General features: G+C 35.2%; 1 protein-coding gene and 1 long non-coding RNA gene across 2 annotated transcripts; one reads left to right on the top strand and one right to left on the bottom strand.

Annotated features, from left to right (window-relative positions):
- The first annotated feature begins 432 nt into the window (after window positions 1–432).
- On the top strand, window positions 433–4,948 carry LOC139425558 (uncharacterized). The gene is made up of 2 exons (XR_011636775.1): window positions 433–514; window positions 4,748–4,948. It is a non-coding gene; the product is annotated as an uncharacterized lncRNA (long non-coding RNA).
- Window positions 4,949–5,395: 447 nt separating this feature from the next.
- LOC107445963 (parkin coregulated gene protein-like) lies at window positions 5,396–21,278 on the bottom strand. The gene is made up of 3 exons (XM_071180912.1): window positions 21,144–21,278; window positions 14,312–14,614; window positions 5,396–5,631 (listed from the first exon to the last, which is right to left on the bottom strand). The coding sequence occupies exons 1-3, from the start codon at window positions 21,215–21,217 to the stop codon at window positions 5,415–5,417; spliced, it is 594 nt and encodes a 197-aa protein (XP_071037013.1). The 5' UTR covers window positions 21,218–21,278; the 3' UTR covers window positions 5,396–5,414.
- Window positions 21,279–21,674: the final 396 nt, after the last annotated feature.

Raw genomic sequence — 21,674 nt, 5'->3', positions numbered from 1 at the left:
TCATCTGGATTGGATTATCTCAATATAATTTCAGTAAAAGCTAACCATTGTAAAAAAATCGATAGAAACGTGGCGATGTAGACAAAATAAAAAACTAATTTTGGAGATCCTTTGCTAACTAACGACTACGACCATACTTTACAAATTGCTACTTAACCACCCCCTCCGTTGAGGTTCTCCACTACTTTGAGTCAGGATTTTAAATCTGTTCAAGAAAAGAGATCGTGATTCGAACATTCGAAGTATTCCGACTCATTGGAATGGAAAAAATAGTGAAGGAAAATCTGATTATTGTATCTATAATTATCTGCCTTATATAATGCGTGTTTTTTTCCTGTACTTTATGCTATGTGTGCATGAGTATTTGTAGAAATTATTTGTTCTCAGTCCTGTTTATTTTGTTCATCGCATTAAAAATTCTCCTGTATTTTGTAGGGTCGAAAAAGAGAAACAAAAATTTCAAGCAGAAGTATACGATTTATTGGCACAAGTGGAGAACGCCCACAAAGACAAGGTATTTTGCAAGATATATCAAATCAATAACACCGTAAAATAGCTTTTTAAACAAAAACCCGTCTCTCACTCATTTTCTTTGTAAATTACGGCAATATGTACAAGTGTGTAAAAATAAGGAAAAAATTCTATTAAATGCATACGCATAATTCGACTATGTGAGCAAGTATGTGAAGATGAGAGAAAAATCTATTATCAAATGGGCTAGTACAATAAAACTGTATGTATACAAGTGTGTAAAGAGCAGGGGAAAATCTGCATTAATTCAACTATGTCGAGTAGGGTAAAAGGGAAAAATATAGTATTAAATGCGTTAGCATAATTCGACTTCTAGAAGGAATTATTTCTGGAAGGAATATATTTCTAGAAAGGTATATATTTCTAGAAAGGTATATATTTCTAGAAGGAATATATTTCTAGAAGGAATATAGTTCTAGAAGGAATATAGTTCTGGAAAGAATATATTTCTAGAAAGGTATATATTTCTAGAAGGAATATAGTTCTAGAAGGAATATATTTCTTGAAGGAATATATTTCTAGAAAGGTATATATTTCTAGAAGGAATATATTTCTAAAAATATATTCCTTCTAGAAAAGAAAGAACAGGGGAAAATCTTCAAATAAAACCTTTAGCCAAACATAGACATTGTTTTTTCTTCATGTCACAAATATGATATAAAAATCCAAAATAACTTGATAATATCTTGACATTCGAAGAAGTTTAGTGGAAATTTAACGATGTTTGTAGGTACAAGCGTTTATAATCTTCATAAAATTATCCAAATTATAAACATTCTAGAAGAAGAAAAAATAAACCCTTCTCTTTATTACCCATTGAAAGCTTCTAGAACTTCCGGTAACAGTTGAGTAAACTATATATTTTCGTTCAATAAACTATATATTTTATATTAGGCAGGTGCTATTAAAGAAAACAAAACTAAGTCTGCAATAATCATTAAAGGAAAGTTATTCAAGGGAGAAGTATCTGTTTATTTTGAAATGTATGGCATAACTCAGCTTTTTCTAAACAAATAGAACAAATAGTATATTCGATCACAAGAACATAATTTTTATGTTTGAAGTATAAATGCATTTAGCCTCGAGTATCAGAAACTTTTTTTTTGTCCGAATACTCTATTAATTATTCAACTTTGATTTGTCTTTACTCATTTTCAAAATAGTGTGCCGATGTCTTGTATTTCTATAACATGGATATTTGATCATTATTAGAGATAACGAATAAAGGTCTTATTAGTTTATTTATTTATTTTTTTATATCCGTTGTTGAACAGCCCACCCAATTTTGGGTTTACAACTATTAACACGTTCACGCCGGGAAAAGTGAAAATACTGGTAGAAGAACTATTTCAATATTAGATAATATTAGGGGAGTTAATCTATTCTCAACAATAACAATTCACCGTGAGGAAATTCTATTATCCATTATGTATCTATTTCAATATTAGATAATATTAGGGAGTAGTTAATCTATTCTCAACAATAACAATTCACTGTAAAGAAATTTATCTCGGCGAAGAAGCAATTCAATATAAAAATTGCATCCGTTAAAAACATTTGGTAGTTATAGATTTTTATTATTCCCGGAAAAAAACTAAAAAATGAAATTTATTGTTACCAGTTTTTACTCTGGTGCGCTGCCAAGATGAGAAAATCTAGCGTGACCCACCGGTTGGTCACCCCGGCGTGAACGTGTTAATGTTCAATGCCGTAGCCTTGTCATTTTGAACCCGATCCAGAACAAGGAAACTCTTGGATCAGTACCCCCCTAGAGTGTTATGGGAACATGGAGAACTTCGGGACTCGATAGATTTAACGTGCATCAGTCACCATTTACTACATGGGGAGTCTTAGGTTGGTGGGGATCGAAACCTTTTGGACATGGCTATCTCGGCCCAGGTCTTGATGGTTTCATCCTATCACTCCAGTTAGTTCTTCTTTTATTTCGTAACCGGTTTTAAACAACATTGCTCATCTCCGTCATTTTTATTTCAACCCAGAAGACAAGGATACACTGTCTAATCCACTTTTGCGTTACATGGAAAACAAAGACTATGTTTAGCCCGAAGGCAAACACCAACACTCTCAGCAGAATCCATCACTGGGATTTGAACCTGGATCCCATAATTGGATGTTCCATCTGTTTGTGTGTAAAAAAAGGAGCTTGTTTATTTTATTTCTGCTAGATTTGGAGATGGGGACAGTATTTACCCATCGATAATAACCTTATCGTATCCCTTCAAAATATCCCTGTAGTTCGTGGAGACCCTATATTAAACAATATACAGGATGATTCTAAAAAGATGGGGAAATTTTTAGGAACTGATAGTACACACCCAGACAAACAATTTTTATCAAAGAATGCAGGGTCGAAAACAAAACGCAAAACCGCTAGAGGGCGTCAAAGTTTATGTTCTTATATGAGGCAAAAACACACAAAGAGCAATGAGGTTAAGTTATAAAAGCAAATTTAATGGCATGTGATTATAATAAGTGTTCAAAACAGTGGCCGTAGCGGCTATGCACGCAGTACAACGGCGAAGAAAAGATAGGCGAACATTCTGAAACATACCGGGCATATCACGAACTTCCCCTGCAGCTGCCGAAAGCTTGGCGACAAGTTCTTCTGCAGATTCAATGGGACTCTCATACATAAGAGCCTTCGTCTGTCCCCACAAAAAGAAATCGAAACATGAAAGATCTGGCGAGCACGGTAGCCAAGCTATAGGATCACCTCGCCCAATCCATTGGTTTGGAAAGGTTACGTCCAGATAGTTTCGCGCTTCTCGTACGTAATAAGCCGTAATGAGCTGGTGCTGCTGGAACTAAATGTATCGTTTGCATCAAACTTTCCAAATGCGCCAGCCCCTTTGCGTTTTGTTTTCGACCATGCATTCTTCGATAAAAATTGTTTGTTTGGGTGTGTACTATCAGTTCCTAAAATTTTCCCCATCTTTTTAGAATCACCCTGTATATTCCATACAATGAGTTTTGTTGTCATTTACATGTTTTCAAATGGTTACCCCATTCCATCGTCTTTATCCATCAAAGTTCGCTTATTTTTTGATTTTTTTTTCTGCATTATATTTTCTTTCATCCTCATGTTATTCCCTCGCATAACTGTAGCGCAAAGGTTGCATCATTTTTTTTTGAGCTTTGCATTGCTGCTAATCAAAACATTTTTGCACATAATTGGGCACTTTAAGAAGAAGGGATACCCAGACATGTGATCTCTCGGATGCATGATAAAAATGTAAAAGGAATTCTCAGTGGGTGATATTATATAGAGTATGGGGAGGCGATTCGTGTATAATAGAAGGAATTTTACTATGTCATCCATTGATCTTGGAAAAATTCCGTCTGAGCATGCGCAATAGCATCGATACCCATGCAGCTATACCAATGTAAAACTTGTTTATCATATTTATCTATATTTCAGGTTTATGAGTTCCCCCCCCCCAGTCATTTATTTAATAATTGTTTTTCAATGAAAAGAAACTTCATACTTTAAATGAACGTCAATTATACCAAAGTTATATTCATTCATAGAAAGTACGTTTTCGTGTCTCTAACTTAAAATACAATTTGTGCATATGAGTTAGCATGCAAAAAGCTCCTTGAGATATAATAAAAATCCGATCATAAGATTAGAAGTTCTTTTGTGTTCGCACTCTATCGATTTCAGAGAATATGCTAGGCCAAAAGAATATTTTGTGAAATTATGATGAACAGATCATTTTTTGGGGAAGCTATTTAGAGGGGAACACGCAATTCTAAGAAAGAGCCCAAAGATGGCGGTTTGAAAACTCAATGAATAGAACTTGTGCTTCAGATACCGGATCCACAAAGATTCTTTGCAATGTCCGTCAAAGGCTGGAAGTAAAAAATTCCCTTTCCTGTACATATTATACACACTATATTTGGAGACTGTGCTCTTGCGTCAGCTATAGGGGGTAACTATATTTATTAGTTTTTAATTGCTGGAAAAAACAGCTGAACATACTTAAATAATGCTATTCTCAATGAAATACAGCTGAAATATTATGGTTAAATATCCCATAGATTACGCTTTGAATGATCACCCTATTTTTGAAAGACGAAAATAAGAAACAAAATTCCCTGCATTTTCCCTGTTATTTTATGTGATTTTTAAATTCTCTGCATTTTCCCTGTTATTTCAGGTGGTTTTTTTTAAAAAAATTCCTGTATTTTCCAGGTTTTCCCTGTGGAGTGGTGGCAACCCTGTGAAAACAACCTCCATTCGCAATGGCAGCGTGGTGCCGTCAAAAACGGAAATTAAAATGATTTTTCTGCAATAAAACCGAAAGCAAAATGTTGTAACTTTTCCTTCAGCAGCGACATCTGTTGACGAACATCACAAATAATTTGGCAAGAATAAATACGTTTCCTAGACAAAGCTGTTTAAATCGTCATTCATCTTAGTATTTTATTTTATAACCGTCGTTGAACAGCCGACTCCAGTGTTATGGGTTTACGACTATTTATGTTCAACTCCGCAGCCTTGTCATTTTGAACCGAATGCAGAAGACAAGGGAACTCCTGGATTGAGTATTGGGAGAAATTTTGCCTTCGTGGAAGACTTTTTGATGGAGCTTACTCGCATTTGCGTTAGATGGAGAGGAAGACCGCGAAAACCTCCCACGGTTAGCTTGACGGCAAGGGGACTCTAACCCATGATCCGTCTACCACGGAGGATATTTCAAGTCAGCATTGGTGGTCGATACAAGCCGGATGCGGAATTCGTATCGACTGGGATTCGAACCCGGTTCGCCTCATTGGAAGGTTCTATTCCCCTGAGGCGTCATTCATCTTAGTAATATGCTAATTCAAAATAGACTGCAAAGAACAAGAATTATTTATTTTCAAGAATTATGGTAGGCAGATTGATACGTCGGTACAGCATACTTTATTTCTGCGTAAGCGTCCGGTCCTCCCGTCCTGTCCAATAGATCCAGCGTCTGGTTGATGACATCCGCCAGGTGGCGCCTTCTCTGACCATAGTGTATCTCCCCTCTCCTGTAGGGTATCTCTTTAGTCTTGTATTTACAGAAGAACGGCACGAGTAACACTCTGTAATGCCTGTAAAGAAAAACAGTGTCAGTCACTCATAATACCCACATACTTTGTTGTTGTTTCTAATGCCACTTGCCACACTAGAAAGCCTACTTTGTGAAACTGAGCAAATTTAAGGCAGAATGCGCGTTTTTTTGTTTTTCAGAGGCGCCATCTATTGCCAAGAATTCGACCCATCTAATTTTATGGAATTGAACTAGATTTTGTATTTGGGATGGGATGGTACAGGGGATAGAGCTCTCTTATCTGCAATGACGGATCAATTCTTGCATTGCAAGAACAACAAGGCTACAGAGCTAGTCATCTAATTCCTCCTTTTACAGGGAGTTAATGGTTGCCTTTTATTGCAGATTTAGAAATGCGTGTCTCTTCAAACGGAATTTCGATTTCAGAATTTGGAAATCGAAAAAAAATATGTATACATAAATTTTCAAATATTAAATGCATTTAAAAGAATTCCGCACATTGCATTATTTTTTTCATTTCATTTCACGACATTCATTTGTTTCTCTTCTGTAGGTTTTGAAAAAAGGGGTGAGAATGAATGTCAGCTGAAGCAATAGGAAATATCGAGAAAAAGGCTATTTCACGCAAAAAGAAACATCACTGCAAGGAATACCGGACAAGAGCACACCTAACAATAGCAATTTACTTTAAAAATCACATCAATATAGGAACTACAGAGCAATAGCCCACCTAAATAAACACCACTTTAAGGAACGAACACTTCACCTTAAAAATAGCCTCAGTTTCCAGGGGTCTGTTTAGAAGAAATTTGGACCCGTTAACGGATCCTTCACAAAATATCTTTTCATAAAAACGGACCCTTCACAAAATATTTTGACTTAAGAACGGACCCTTCATAAAATAATTTATCTTTTAATCGGACCCTTCACAAATTTGTTTATCTTCATTATTGTTTTGTTAATCGAATAAATCCTTCACAGGAAGGGGAGGGGGGGGAGAAAGACAGAAGTAAACAAACTACATTTTGTCTTCGGCAAGCGCTTCTTCCTTTATTCGTTCGAAATTAATATTCTGCGTTTAGCAGTATAGACTAAATACCAATTATTTGCATCGCTACTTTAGTAGCTGCAATTGCTGTTTATTTTTGAAAATTTAATTTTTTTAATTATAATTTTACAGTGTTGAGCATAATAATGTCTTTACAATTTAAAAACTCCTTGAAAAAGTTTTTTTGCAATAACGGACCCTATTTGCACACATTCACAAAAGCGGACCCTGGTTGAAAGAATGGGACTTAACGTTAATTTTATATTCACATATTACGAGTCATTTTTTCACAATTTTACAAAAACAGGACCTTTCATAAAATGTCTGGACAGACCCCTGGTTTCTAAACCTACAAAAAAAAAGATACACAGGGAGACTTCTTGGAATGGAATGTTGGGTTTTGTATTCACACCGAGCACAGTTCTAACGAAAACATATTTCCATTGCTTAGAGTTCCTTGGAAGTCAGGCTGACCGTGGGTGGTTTTTGTGATTTTTTCTCTCCATGTATTGCCCTTGGGGGTAATTCCCAAGTTTGTTCCAAAAACATGATCCAAAATTTTCTTATCAAGAANTCTGCGGGCAGCAGTATAGAATAATTACCAATTATTTGTATGTTGCATCGCTAATTGAGTAGCTGCAATTGCTGTTTATTTTTGAAAATTTAATTCTTTTAACTATAATTTTACAGTGTTGAGCATAATCTTGTATGTCTTTACAATTTAAAAACTCCTTGAAAAAGTTTTGTTGCAATAACGGACCCTATTTGCACACATTCACAAAAGCGGACCCTGGTTGAAAGAATGTGACTTAACGCTTATTTTATATTCACAAATTAAGAGTCATTTTTTCACGATTTTACAAAAACGGACCTTTCATAAAATGTCTGGACAGATCACTGGTTTCTAAACCTACAAAAAAAAATACATCAGAGAGGTTTCTTGGAATGGAATGTTGGGTTTTGTATTCACACCGAGCACAGTTCTAACGAAAAAATATTTCCATTGCTTAGAGTTCCTTGGAAGTCAGGCTGACCGTGGGAGGTTTTTGTGATTTTTTCTCTCCATCTATTGCCCTTGGGGGTAATTCCCAAGTTTGTTCCAAAAACATGATCCAAAATTTTCTTATCAAGAAGAACACCCGTGTCCGGGTCTTTTGGGTGACCAAAAACATTTGACTAGACAGTGCATGACTAGCCTCGGGGTCAAATACCTTCTATGAAATAAACCTTAAGAAAAATAATTTTAAAATTTTCATTTTTCAATGTCCATTCGATTGGGTCAGGATAACCTGGTTGGTAGGGCACTTGCCCCATGTCCACGAATTCGTGGGTAGGATCCCCGCCAGCCGAAGACTCTCCGTGTAGTAAATATCGACTGATGAACGTTAAATCAGTTGGGTCATACAGTCCTCCATGTTCCCATAACAAATCATACCTCTGGGGGTACTGATCCAGGAGTTTCCTTGTCTTCTGGATTGGGTTCAAAATGATCAGGCTACGGAGTAGAACATTAGTAGTAGTCTTAAACCCAAAATTTTGTCGACTGCTCAAAGACGGTTGAAAAAAAAACAATCATTTGATTGATTTCGTTCAAATTTTTTCATTTTGTCAGTTATACATTATTTAAAATTATTATGCATTATTTAAAATTATCTGTTCATAAACCTTTTCTTTTTTTTAATTCGTGATTATTAATTTTTTTTTTAAGAAAGGACAAAACAAAATAGATTTTTTCCAAATTCCTACACACATTATCTTACACGCTTTAAATTTCCTGACCAAAAAAAAAAAAAAAAGAAAAAAAAAAGAGAAGTTAATTTTTGAAAAACTTCAGCGTATAATACAGACGTTAAATAACCTTCTTTTGGCCCAAGACTTGGCCTGAACGTGGAGGCCTGACACGTGGAGGAAAAAAAAAAATCGAAATTTTCCTTAAAGCTTTGCACGAGAATTGCACAACATATCCTTATAAGTGATCACGTGCTGAAACTATAAAGACGACTTTCATTTCAATCTTCCATTATTAGACGATGCTTTGAAAATTTTCATAAAAAAGAAGAAGAAAAAATTTATGCTTATGACGTTTCAAGATTTCACTGTGTTATAAAAAATCCAATATCTCNTCCCTCGGTAAATCCGAGTTCTCGTTAAATCCGAGCTCGTTATAAACGAGTTCTACTGTATATTTATATACTTTTTATAATATTTCCACGCTTTAACCGCGTGAACATCTTTGTCAGCAATTGTCTTGTCTCTGACAATCTTAAAATAAGAAGGAAGAGACCAAATTGTCTTTGACAAAAAATGTTGAAATAAGCAGAAAACTTAATGACTATTAAAATTATTAATTAACGAAAGAAAGCAAGCTAAATATTAACTTTCAAACGGAAATAAAAGCTAATCATTAAAGTAAGCTATGCAATTTATAATTCTAAAAACAAATTAACCAATGATAAATAACAAACAATAAGTTAGCAATTAATAATTAGCAATAAAACTAATTAGAAAGAAATCACAAAAAATAATAATTAATGTAAAAAACTAACATTTAATAACAATAGAAAACAAGCTAACAATTAATAACTAGCCAAAAAAAAATAACTGTTGCTATTTAATAAAAAATTAGTCGAAAGAAATAATCTCTAAATAAATGTGCTTTTACATATTATTTTATTTCACATTCAAAATTATTATCACAAACTATTTAACGCAGTGTATTATAGTTAAGTAAACAAGTTTTAAACTAATTTTTTTCATTGTGTGCCGTCCAATTTCAAAATCGTTAAAAGTGTGCAGCCGCAAAAAAAAAGGTTGAGAATCACTAGTCTAAAGCATAGGTCGCCAAAGTGGTCTACATAGACCCCCAGGGGTCTATTTAGCAAAAGCGGGGGTTGAATGGGGGTCGATCCGCATTGGAAGGGTCGATTGGGGGTCGAAGAAAAAACAGTTCTTAATACGCAAATCTCACATACCTAATTGAGTACCTTTTTTTATAATTGACTTAATATCAGTTTCCTTATAGAACATAAATTAATAAACGTATATTTATTCGGGGGCTCAGCCATTTATGATAGCATTTCCATGTTCCTATATGGTTGAAGCCGGTTTCAGTCACGTAAATTCAATCTTAACTAAGAACAGAAATAAATTAAATGTGGAGTTTTGAGGGGATTTAAAATTAAAATTGACCAATTTTGAACCCAATATAGCAAATCTTGCAAAAACACATCAGGCACACCCATCTCATTGATTAAGAAGCAAAAAATCTGTATTTACTTTACTTATTATTTCTACTTATTTATAATTACTTATTATTCAATAAATAATAAGTAATTACAAATATGTAGAAATAATAAGTAAAGTAACTACATAGGCTTACTGCTGCTTAAGGTATTTAAATTTCAACATTAATATATTTTTCATAAAACTATTGTTACATACTATATTACACATATATTTTTCATAAAACTATTGTACTATAACTTTAATAAATGTTTAAAATCATTAAATATATGTACAAACATAGTATCTAACAGAGTTTTATTTTAATTAACAGAAAATAACTTTTATGGGGGTCTATGGAGATTTCGAAAAATTATATAGGGGTCGATGATCAAAAAAGTTTGGTGACTCATGGTCTAAAGTAAGAGCTCCCCTAAGCCATTCGTCTGAACCCGTGGCGGTAACTATGGTAACGAGTCATAGCTATTTCAAGTAGTGTGGGGGTAACTGTTTGGGATATGTTTATAAAGGGATTCTTCGGTCTAATGTGTTTTGCCGTAGAGTGATGAGAAGCTACCCTCCCTGAAATGCGTTATTCTTATTTCCATAGCAGCAGACGACTTCAGACCTTGTGGCGGAGGCTGTTTTTACCGTAGACTAAATGAATCCTAAAGAAAAAAAACAATCCTTCATTCTAGGGCAGTGTTTCCCAAACTTATGACTTTTGTGTACCTTTTCTAAATTTTTCGTAACGCTGTGTACCACTCATAAAAAAAATGAATGTATTTTTAAAAAAATTTTTTTTTTTTTTATTAACTTATTTCAATTATTAACTGTTAACTCTGTAAAAAATAGCCAATAGAAAAATACGTAATCGTAAATTTTCACGGCAAGCTTTGCTTTTAAATAAAACTTTCATTTGTTGCAAGATATTTCGCCTAAGAACTCGTACCCCTGAATAAATTGTTCCCCTGGGGGTACGCGTACCACACTTTGGGAAACACTGGTCTGAAGTACGAGCTCCTCTAGCCATTCGTCTGGTAACTATGGTAACGAGTCATAGCTATTTAAAGTAGGGGTGTGGGGTCAATGTTTGGGACATGCTTAGAAATGGATTCTTCGGTCTAATGTGTTTTGCCGTAGAGTGATGAGAAGCTACCCTCCCTGAAATGCGCTATTCTTATTTCCATAGCAGCAGACGACTTCAGACTTTGTGGCGGAGGGCGTTCTTACCGTAGACAAACTATAGACTAAATGAATTCTAAAGAAAGAATAATTTTTTATCCCTCATTCTGGGGGGGTTCTCTATTCGATGAAGCTCAAGAGCACCGACGATTGCATCGCAATAATTTCCGTTTCCTGGCATGAAACAGTTGAAATTATTCAACTAAAAAGAATACTTGTGCTTGCATTTCCCACTATCAAATATTTCCCTTGGAAATACTAATAAGATCTATAAGCGAACATAAATCATTTTTCGAAATAACATTTAAAATTAAAAGAATATTGTTATAACAAATTAGCTGAGTTCACAGCTATGATTTCATATTGTTTTGTTTAGCAAATGGACGGATGTATTTCGATTGCATTCATTACTTTGTGCACGAAGTTAAAAAGTTTATTTCTAAATCATTTAATGAATGTCTTTAATCGTCATTCATAATAGTATATTAATGTAATTTGTACCCAAAAAATAATAATTCTTAAACCTTTAATGAGATCAGACAACGATTTAAATAACTTTAACTTACAATGCAACGTATAATTAAGCTAACCGGACAAAAAAATTATTCACCTTAGTGGGTAGGCACAGGTTAATCGTTAGATGACTGAGTGGTCAGGTGACGCGGCTCAACTGCTGCCTGAATGTGATTAAAGGCAAGTAGCCATTAGTGAGATATTTTAATTTTAAACGGAAATTGTGTGTAAATATGAGCAATTCTACAAATAAACGCCAATTAGGCAGCCAAAAAAAAAATTTTTTTTGGCCGCCTAATTGGCGTTTATTTGTAGAATCGCTCATATGGGTAAGTGTAAGGATTTGACAGAGTGGCAAAAAGGAGCAATTGAGTTTAAAATGGCAGTGGTCAAATTGTGAATGAATGTTGCTGGGTTCGTTGGTGTTTGAATGCGGACTGTCCAGCGTGTTTACAAATAGTGGAAGGTGACCTATTCATGGTGGTGGGGTAATGGGTACCAGACCGGGTAGCTGTTTGACAGCTGACAAAGACTGTCAGTCTCAAACCGCCATCACACATCTCCGCTGTGGACACCTGAAATCACTGAGGTACTCTGGAGGAGAAAAGTGCTTACCCTCTGTACCAAGTGCTCTTCGGCCGAGGCATCCCCTGAACATCTACTGGACTGCCTAGGTCTTTTAAAACAAGACCTTATTGAAAGACCCTTACTAGTTTTAGACTTTTTGAAGGTGAACAATCTCATGGACCTTGTCTAGCTAGGCTAGAAATGGGGATTTGAAAGAAGAAGAAGAACAAATAGTGGTGTAATACACGTGGTCATCAAAGACGACGTCCGAATTGCGGTCGCAAAAAGATCCCCCATGAAAGGAGACGTGTTTCACGACTTGACAATCAAACTCGCTTCCAAACCAGACAGGAATTGCTTCAGCTAGCGAATGAAGGTCCACCCCAACCTTTTGGTGAGAGAACATTGAGACGAGAGCTGCATGCCATGAACATTTGGTGACGAACACGTCGCAAGAGACATTGCCCACACAGATTGTAATGTGGTATGACGAATCAAATTTTTGGCTTTATTCAAACGAAGCACGTCATCCAGTGCACCAAAGACCAGATGAAGCATTTCATCCTGACTGCGCGCAAAGTTAGGTTCAAGCTGGAGGTGGGTCTGTCATGTTTTTCTTATTATGGATTGAGGTGGCCACTTACATGAACCAGCATGTTCATTTGAACATTCTTGATCATCAGGTGTTGCCTTTCAGTCAACCTCGTCATGTTGCAGATACCAACGTTTTTCAAAATGACAACAGCGAAGTTCATCGGTCTGAAAGAATATGTGACTAGTTTTATGAACACTCAGACACTCAATTACATCTCGACAGACCTGCAAAGTCACCTGACTTGAACCCCATTGAAATTTTGTGGGACATGTTGGAATAACGGGGCCGAAATCAGCACCCTCGCTATTTGTTGGATTTGCGTGATCAAATAATCCTCAGCGAGTGGCTTAAACTTGATTCGACATACCAGCAAAACATTGTGAATTCCTAACCGAATCCAGGTGGCTATCAAATCAAGAGGTGGTGTTACACGCAATTAAATGTTTTTCATAATTTCTCTAAGGGTGATTAATTTTTTGTCCGGTGTTGCTTACATTATTTCAATAATAATAATAATAATTAAAAAAAACAATCCTCCTAAACGCTTCATTTAGAAATCAAGCAATATCAATAAACGTAATTATAACAGTACAGGTCATTTTAACCTTTAAATGAGAGATACAAAAGCATTTATTGGAAAGCAGTAATTTTAAGACTAATATAAATTCCATGCCGATGAAAACCGAACCAATATGAAAATCAATGCGAGAAAACTGGATCCTACCGTGTGATTTTAAAGCCAATAATTATGCATTGACAACAATGGAAAACTTCGCGATCGCAACGCCATCTCGGAAGAAGACCGGTTCCATGTGATTCACCCTTTCCTCTCCCTTTCTTTTCAGTCGTATACTACCATTTTCCCATTTCTTAATATTTTTCGCATTTACTTCGTATTTTATTTAAAATTTCCAAGACGTTTTCTTTAAGAACTATATTCAGTGTGGTTTTCATTTCCATATAGTTTCCTAACATAAAAGTTTTAAAAATCTACTTAAAAATCAAGAGAGAAACTGACGTACTTCCTTCTTCTATGACTCTCCACGCGCTAATGGTGTAAGCGTGCGAAGTGTTGTCATAGGTAGAGAGTTTTGCTCTACATCACCTGTAGCCCATTTCGATTGCCAGCAGTAAGATATTATAAAATGAAATGTTGTTGACGTATGCCATTTCAGGCAGAGGAGTGGCGCCATCTATGACCAAGAATTCGACTTCTGCCACACCCGTTTATAGGTCGGATCCATTCATATATCCATTCATTCATCCACAGATCGTAATTTTGACCTGAACCAGAGAACGATCAATCTCCAATGGAGGACTTTGAGACTCCACAGATTTAAAGTGCATCAGTCACCATTTACTACACGGGGAGTCTTCGGCAGGCAGGGATCGAACCCACGACCTCTTGGATATGGGCCCAGTGCCCTACCAATCAGGCTATCCCAGCCTTATATAAAATAAAATAATGAATAAAAATAAATTTAAAAAAAAAATCCGTCAGACGGAGATAAATAAAAATCGCATGATTATTTTTGGAATAAAAAAAAAGATCTTTGGTTGTCATGAGTATGTGATGGAGGATGAGGTTACCTGATGAGGGCGAGGCTCACTAGAGGTGATAGGGTGGTCAGCCTCTGAATGACCGCGCATGCGTTCATCATGATTTGAGGATGTTCTGTGTTGAGAGCTTTCTTAATGGCGAGAACGATGTCCGGCAAGACGGTCAAGACCCTCTCTCCGGCCACTTCGAGGAGTTCAATCGTTCCATCTCGGGCGAGGATGTCGAAGGGATAGTGGGGATCGTTCAGAGCATCGCAGAAGATGGGGAGGTAGTGCTCTGCATCCAATTGTTGTCGATCCACCATCCAGCAGATATCATGAGGTTGAGCCTTCCTGTTTGGGGAAAGAGACCAAGTTTGTAGATAGTTTGTCTTAAGTAAGAACTCCCCTAGCCATTTGTCTGGACCCGTGGCGGTGACTATGGCAACGAGATATACTCGTCCCCATATCGAATAACCCGTTTATACGAATAAAATTTAATGGAACCAAATCATTTTATAAGAAACTGTAGCGTATCCTCCACTACAAAACTACATCTACAATTCACTAGTATATAAGACATGTTAATTCTTCATAGATGAAGGTTGACATTGTCGATAACTACTAGCCCCACATGGGTGACCTTCGGACTTGATGTGAACACGCCTACGTTGGCAGAAACGCCCACTCTTCGATATGAACACGCCCACCTAGACAGTAACGCCTACTTCGATGGATGGTCCACATGGAACAGCTACTTGTGACTGTGACATATTATCCACCTCCTCTCACTGTTGCTACTCAGTCTCGTCTCGATCACACACAACGTCAACCTGCCTTCACCCGTCTGCTAAAGGCAGCACAGGAGCAATCACGACCGTGATCTTAATACAGCTCTCATGACTAATGCTCAAAACCCGGTGACCTTAATCCAGTTCTCCCGGTATGTCAAAAATACAGCAACTAGTGGTATCCATGTATCGAATTCTATCACAGCTATAATTCTGGTGGGAGTGTACTGTAGCGTATCTACCACTACAAAATTACAACTACAATTCACTAGTATATAAGACATGTTAACTCTTTATAGATGAAGGTTGACATTGTCGATAACTACTATTCCCACAAAACTAATGTTTAACTTTCCCGTTTAAATGGACATTTGTTGTTTTCTTGTCTCCGCCTAATTGCATAAAGAAGAGATAAAGAAATGAAAAAATTTTTATTTTTGAGAAATGCTTCCCCAGCTAAAATACAATTTCCGTTTTTCAGTTTAGAACAGGATACACTACACTTCAATATTGACTTCCTGTTCATTAAGTGGATCTAAACAAGTTTAATTTTGAAAGTATTTAAAAAGGAATACGCTAATTGTGTACAGGGGTGTCCAACTGGCAGCCCGGGGGCCGCATCCGGCCCGCGGAGCCTTTTTTTGTGGCCTGCGAACTAAAATATATTAGTTGTCACTTTTAGCGGACAATTTTCGTAAAAAATCTATATGGGTTTAAAATACTTTTCTCGTTAATAAAAACCTAATTTCTTCGTTTCTGCGAAATTTATCATACCAACGATGCAAAAAAAATTATTTCTCAGGTTTTGCATCCAAGAAAATATTCATTCAAATACAAAAATAATTGTGTATATTGCTCTTTTTTATTTCATTTTTTTGTATTTTGTGAATTTAATTCAGCATGAGTGTATCAGAAATTTTCTCGATGAAATTCTCCGATTTAACTTTTTGAAACCACTCATTTTGGACGAAAATATTGACACACACATTTGTAAATTTAAAATGTAAATATCTATTCTCTGGTGGTTGCAGCAGACAAACCTCAATTGAACATTTTTGTGTGCAACTATGTAAGTTTTAATACCAACCTTTTTAGAGTTTTATATCTTAACAATTAGATATAAGTTGCACATCAATTGCTTAATACATAGGTGCACATTAAAGTTATTGTAGCCCGAATTTTTTAATATGCAATTAAATATTTTTTAAAATGTACTTCTTATTTTAATTTGTAATTCAATACTTTTGTTTTATGCAACTTGGCAAAAATCTGACAGTAATATTTAATGTTCCTTCAAACATAAAAGAGTCCTACATAAAATTTTGACATAGTTGCGGCCCACCATTTGATTTGTGTTTTTAATTGTGGCCCCCGGCCTCATGAAAGTTGGAAAACCCTGTTATAGTAGAAATAGAAAAGGGAAAATATAGGCGAATGAAACGGGTATAAAAACAGTCTTCAATAATAGATTTTTTTCGGAAGACATCAGATTAGTACGTATATTAAACTTTTTACTAACATTGATTTATTTATTTTTAACGTCACTTTAAATGACATTTATATTTTATGATACTAAGCACAGACAGTTTTAATGACGATTAATCAAAACGCTTATACTATTGATTAAACACCATTAAAAAGTAAATTTTCGCAGAAATTTAGAATTGCACACCAGATTGCTAGGCATGAAGCCGTGAAGAACATAAACTATGGTTCGAAGTTGCCAGGTACACGAAACAAAAATATGTTAAGGCTGCAACAAAATACATAAACAAATAATAAATCTAAGTAAAGTAAAAGACGAGAAAGAATTACATTTTAACAAATTCGATATGGCACAGTTTTTGAAAGTTTATGATGCGTTGTTTATCTTTGATCGCCAAAATGTTTGCAGTTTGTCATGTGATGGTGGATATTTGTTTAACAATCGATGAAGATGTTCCAAAGACACGTGATCACAATTTTGATTCACTGCAGAGGGGATGGCTCCCTCTCTTTGGTGATCTCACTCACACTTTATGGGAGAGAACAGTTTAACGAGGGCAGATACCGTACCCCCTCGGTCCATTCGCCCACAGTGGTTACTCATTCGCTCACTGATAGTAGACGCTAGTACTGGGTCTCTTAGATCAGTCCATTGTGGGAACCCTTCGTATTTGAATATGAGATATCTTCACTTGGCTGATGTCGCGAGATTAAGTAGGAATTTTTTATTGTAAGGACAACATTGCCGATGGGCGTTCTTCGGAAAGTAGCAGAGCTATAATATTATATTCAAAATACTAGCCTGAGCAGTGATGGCACAGGGGATAGAGCGTTCGCCTTCCAATGAGGAGAACCATGTTTGAATTGTAGCAATAGTACGAATTCCGCTCCCAGCTCGCACCAAACACAGCACAGTGCTGTGTTTGGTGACACACATAAATTATCTCCAGGATCAAGTATTTGGAGAAATTATCCTTCGTGGAGAAATTTTTTCATGGAACTAACCCGCATTTACCATACATGGAGAGGAAAACCACGAACACCTCCCACGGTTAGACTGGCGGCTAGGGGACTCTAACAAATGATCCGTCTACCACTGAAGATATTTCGCGTCAGCACTGTGGTCGGTGCAAGCCGGATGCGGAATTCCTATCGACTGGGATTCGAACCCGGTCACTTCATTAGAAGGCGAGCGCTCTATCCCCTGAGCCACCACCACTCAGCATTGTGCAGTCATTGTACTTACAAAAGTTTGGGTAAATAAAACGAAAAACAGTAAAAATTAAAATTGTATTTGTACAAAAGATTTACGCCAATAGATTAAGAGTTTGTGAATGCTTTGTATGAAGTGTTGAGATCTGTTGTCCATTCACATACTATTTTTTATTTGCTTCATTCCACTGTTTTCTACAAAAAGAAAATATATGGTACTTGCCTAACAACCTATCAACGATCTATTTATACTCTCTAATATCGCTGACAAAGCGTTTTCCCAGTAGTTGACGAATCATAGGTTAGAGTGGTCCGGCTGCGGGAGGTCTTCATGGTTTTCTTCCCCATGTACATACAGATCAAATTACTCAGTTATCTATCGAAAGCGATTTTGACCCAGTTTAAAATACAAATAAAACAAGAAAAAAAAATTAAATAGAAGGAAAAAAGATGATTACAAATAAATGTCTTTTTTTAAAAAAAAAAGTAACAAGTTTGAAAAACAAATTTAAAAGCCGGAAAACAGAATGAGGAAAATATATAATCTCGTCGTCAGCTCACACTATTGTAACCGCAAAAAAAGAGTGCTTTCTAACATTGTATTACTATAGCAAAAGAAAAATATAACAATACAATAGGATAAAATATTGTTTATATAATGCAATATTTTGCTTTGTATATTAGTGCTATGATAATACAATGTTAGAAAGCACTCTTTTTTGCGGATATATTCGTGTGAGCTGACCACGAGATTATATATTTTCCATATTTCATTTTAAGGTTTTTTAGTTTTTTTTTATTAAAAACATATGTTCACAATATTTTTTTTTCTTCTCTTTAAAAATATTTTTTTTTTGTATTCTTGGTATTTTTTTAAACTTATTTTATGGGCACTATGTATTTGTAGCGGAATAAATAAAAGTTAATATTTTCGTCGTTCATCTCTCTTTTTCGTCTCTTTATTATGTTACATATTTCCGCGCAGGTGTCAGATTTTTCTTCCCACTTGCATCCGGATAACCGAAAAGTAGGGGGGAGTGGGGTCAATTGTAACAGGGTACGATTGTAACAGAGCAAAAATTTCAAGTGTCGGGTTCTAGATTTGATTCCTAGGTGTCGCACAAGGTGTATTTAATAAATCTACATATACACCTCTGCTGGCAACCATTTTTATGTACTTTTGAAAGAGTTACATCACAAAAGATATTTTCACGCTACCTAAGTACTTTTTTTAGTATTCGAATATTATATTGTAATAAAGTAATTTTGTTTAAACAAATAAAAATTATTAACCGAATATGTAAGTGGACACCTTAATTAACATTTAAAAAAATAGTTTTGTTAATTAACTAGCATTGTTTTTAACAAATGAAGCTGAAATGGCGTTTTGTAACAATAAGTAAAGGGACGATTGTAACAGCTGAAAATAAATAATCTTATGTTTATAAACCATTACTCAACCCCTTAAGAACCACCAATAGTTTCCTATATCATTTATATTATGTTGCACGTGCATTATTTTATTTGTGACCTTTCACAGCATAAATTAAGATTTTTAACCCCTTAAAGTTAAAAGTTTAACCCTTTAGGTCTCTGCTCATTATTATTTTTACTCCTAAATTATCACTACTATTTTGATCAATAAAAAATATATCTCAACTATTATAATATGTATAATTGACAATGTTTTAGTTGAATTTATGAACTGTTACAATTGACCCCGTAAGTGGAGACAATTGTAACAAGTGCACGACTGTCAAAAATTGTTAATAACTAATATAATAACATTTTAAATAAGGTTTTTTTTTCTCGTAGAGGATAGTCTAGTTTACTCGTCTGTCAATTAATACTAACAATATATTGGATTTTTTGTCAGTTCAAAATAGTTAAGCAAAAAATGTTACAATTGACCCCACTCTCCCCTACTCAAAAATATTACAGAATAGTTTTCCGAGGCAAAAAAAATACAAAAATATAGTTTATCCAGTATCGCATGAGAATCGCTAAACTATTATATTGATGGTAGTTCGGTTTCTTTAAATGTGGTACTGCTTGTATTATTTGGATAAAAATATACTTGAGGATGCCCCTTGGCGAAATTGGCAACACATCTTTGGCGCCATTCCTGTTTACGCGAAACACCTGGTAACAGGAATGGCAGCCAAAGCATAATGATATTTCAATAAAACGTAGGAAAATTTCAACAAAACATCAGCCAAAACTTTATAAAATTGCAATGAACCCAATATAAGCAAAATTAATAAGCCTAATAAAATGCATTTTGAATCGAAACAAAAATTAATGGAGTAAGCACAGAAAGAAAAGGGGAAAAAACAACTCATTTCTTCATTAAGCTTGAATATCCTAAAATTTAGGTGCACAGAATTCTCTAATAACAGTTAGATACTGTCTAAATTTATCATGAATAGAATCTGTGTACCTCCATCGCCACATAAATTCGGCGAAATACGAATCGAAAATGGAGCCTGTGGTACCGCACTGGCGGTGACATTTTTTTTCTGAAGTCCCTTTGGGAAAAATATAATTGAGGGTGCCCCTTGGCAAAATTGGCGACTTATGTTTGGCGCTATTCCTGTGATATTTCAATATTTCATACTGTGATACATAGTGATCCTGTGATACACAGTGATATTTCTGTAAAACATTGGAAAATTTCAACAAAAAAAACATCGGTCAAAACATAGTGATATTTCAATAAAACATTGGTCAAAGCATAGTGATATTTCAATAAAACATCGGTCAAAGCATAGTGATATTTCAATAAAACATTGCAAATTTTCAACAAAACATCAGCCAAAACTTGTAATGAACCCAATATAAGCAAAATTAATAAACCCAAGAGGATTTTGAATCGAAGCAAAAATTAATGGAGTAGGCGCAGAAAGAAAAGGAAAAAAAAAACAACTCTTTCATTAAGTTTGAATATTCTCAGATTTAGGTGCACAGAATTATCTGACAACAGTTAGATACTGTCTAAATTTATCATGAATAGAATCTGTGTACCTCCATCGCCACATAAAATCGGCGAAATACGAATCGAAAATTGAGCCTGTGGTATCGGACTGGCGGTGACAATTTTTTTCTAAAGTCCCTTTCTATGACCACATACCTTCGATCTTATTGACCAGAAGCAAAAGTAACCTTACCAGCCGGTATGCGACATTGAACTAACGGGCCTCTGAAATTACATGTACCGTTGAACATTTAAAAAAAAACGGTGAAATCTAAACCAAACAGAATCCCGATTGGGTTTCAACATCGCCCAGCTTGGCGAGAATCAAGGGGCACCCTCAAATATAAGTCTACCCTATTATTTGTGATAGATGTGCGCTTATATCTAATATAATAGGTTGATGAAACGGATGAGAAATTACTTTCTATAATCCAACACCAGTGGAAGCATACCATTCTTGTAAAGACATCTGAACTGAGAATTAAGAGGATTCATGATCTGAGCTGACTTCTGATTATCTAGCTGTCTGATTCAAAACGGTCTGTTTGTAGAAGAGCTCTTTGATTCAGCTTATAGCTCTATATTTCCACTGTTTGTTTTTGGGTTTAGTAAGTACGATGACTCTTCTGCTGCTGAAGACAGCTCAGGGATTTTGAATTAAGATTTGGAACAACATGCTTACTTATTTATATTTGACAAAATAAAAGGAGAGCACAAAAAGAAAGGAAATAACAATTTTTCAAAATAACATCGGGAAAAGAATAACTTTTTAAAATAATGGACTGATTATTTTTACTTTCATTTTTACGACCAGCCATCACTGGGATTTGAACCCGGCTCACCGCAACAAGAAGTATTTATCATTTTTACTAGAATAGGGGTGATTGCTGGCCCAACTCAAAAATCCTGAAAATTTCTTGAGTAAAATCATTTAAAAAATTAATATCTTCAT

Source organism: Parasteatoda tepidariorum, chromosome 5 (genome assembly GCF_043381705.1).
Source record: "Parasteatoda tepidariorum isolate YZ-2023 chromosome 5, CAS_Ptep_4.0, whole genome shotgun sequence".
NCBI lineage: Eukaryota > Metazoa > Arthropoda > Arachnida > Araneae > Theridiidae > Parasteatoda > Parasteatoda tepidariorum.
Note: the sequence above shows the minus strand (reverse complement) of the source record. Positions and strands in the feature narration are given on the sequence as shown.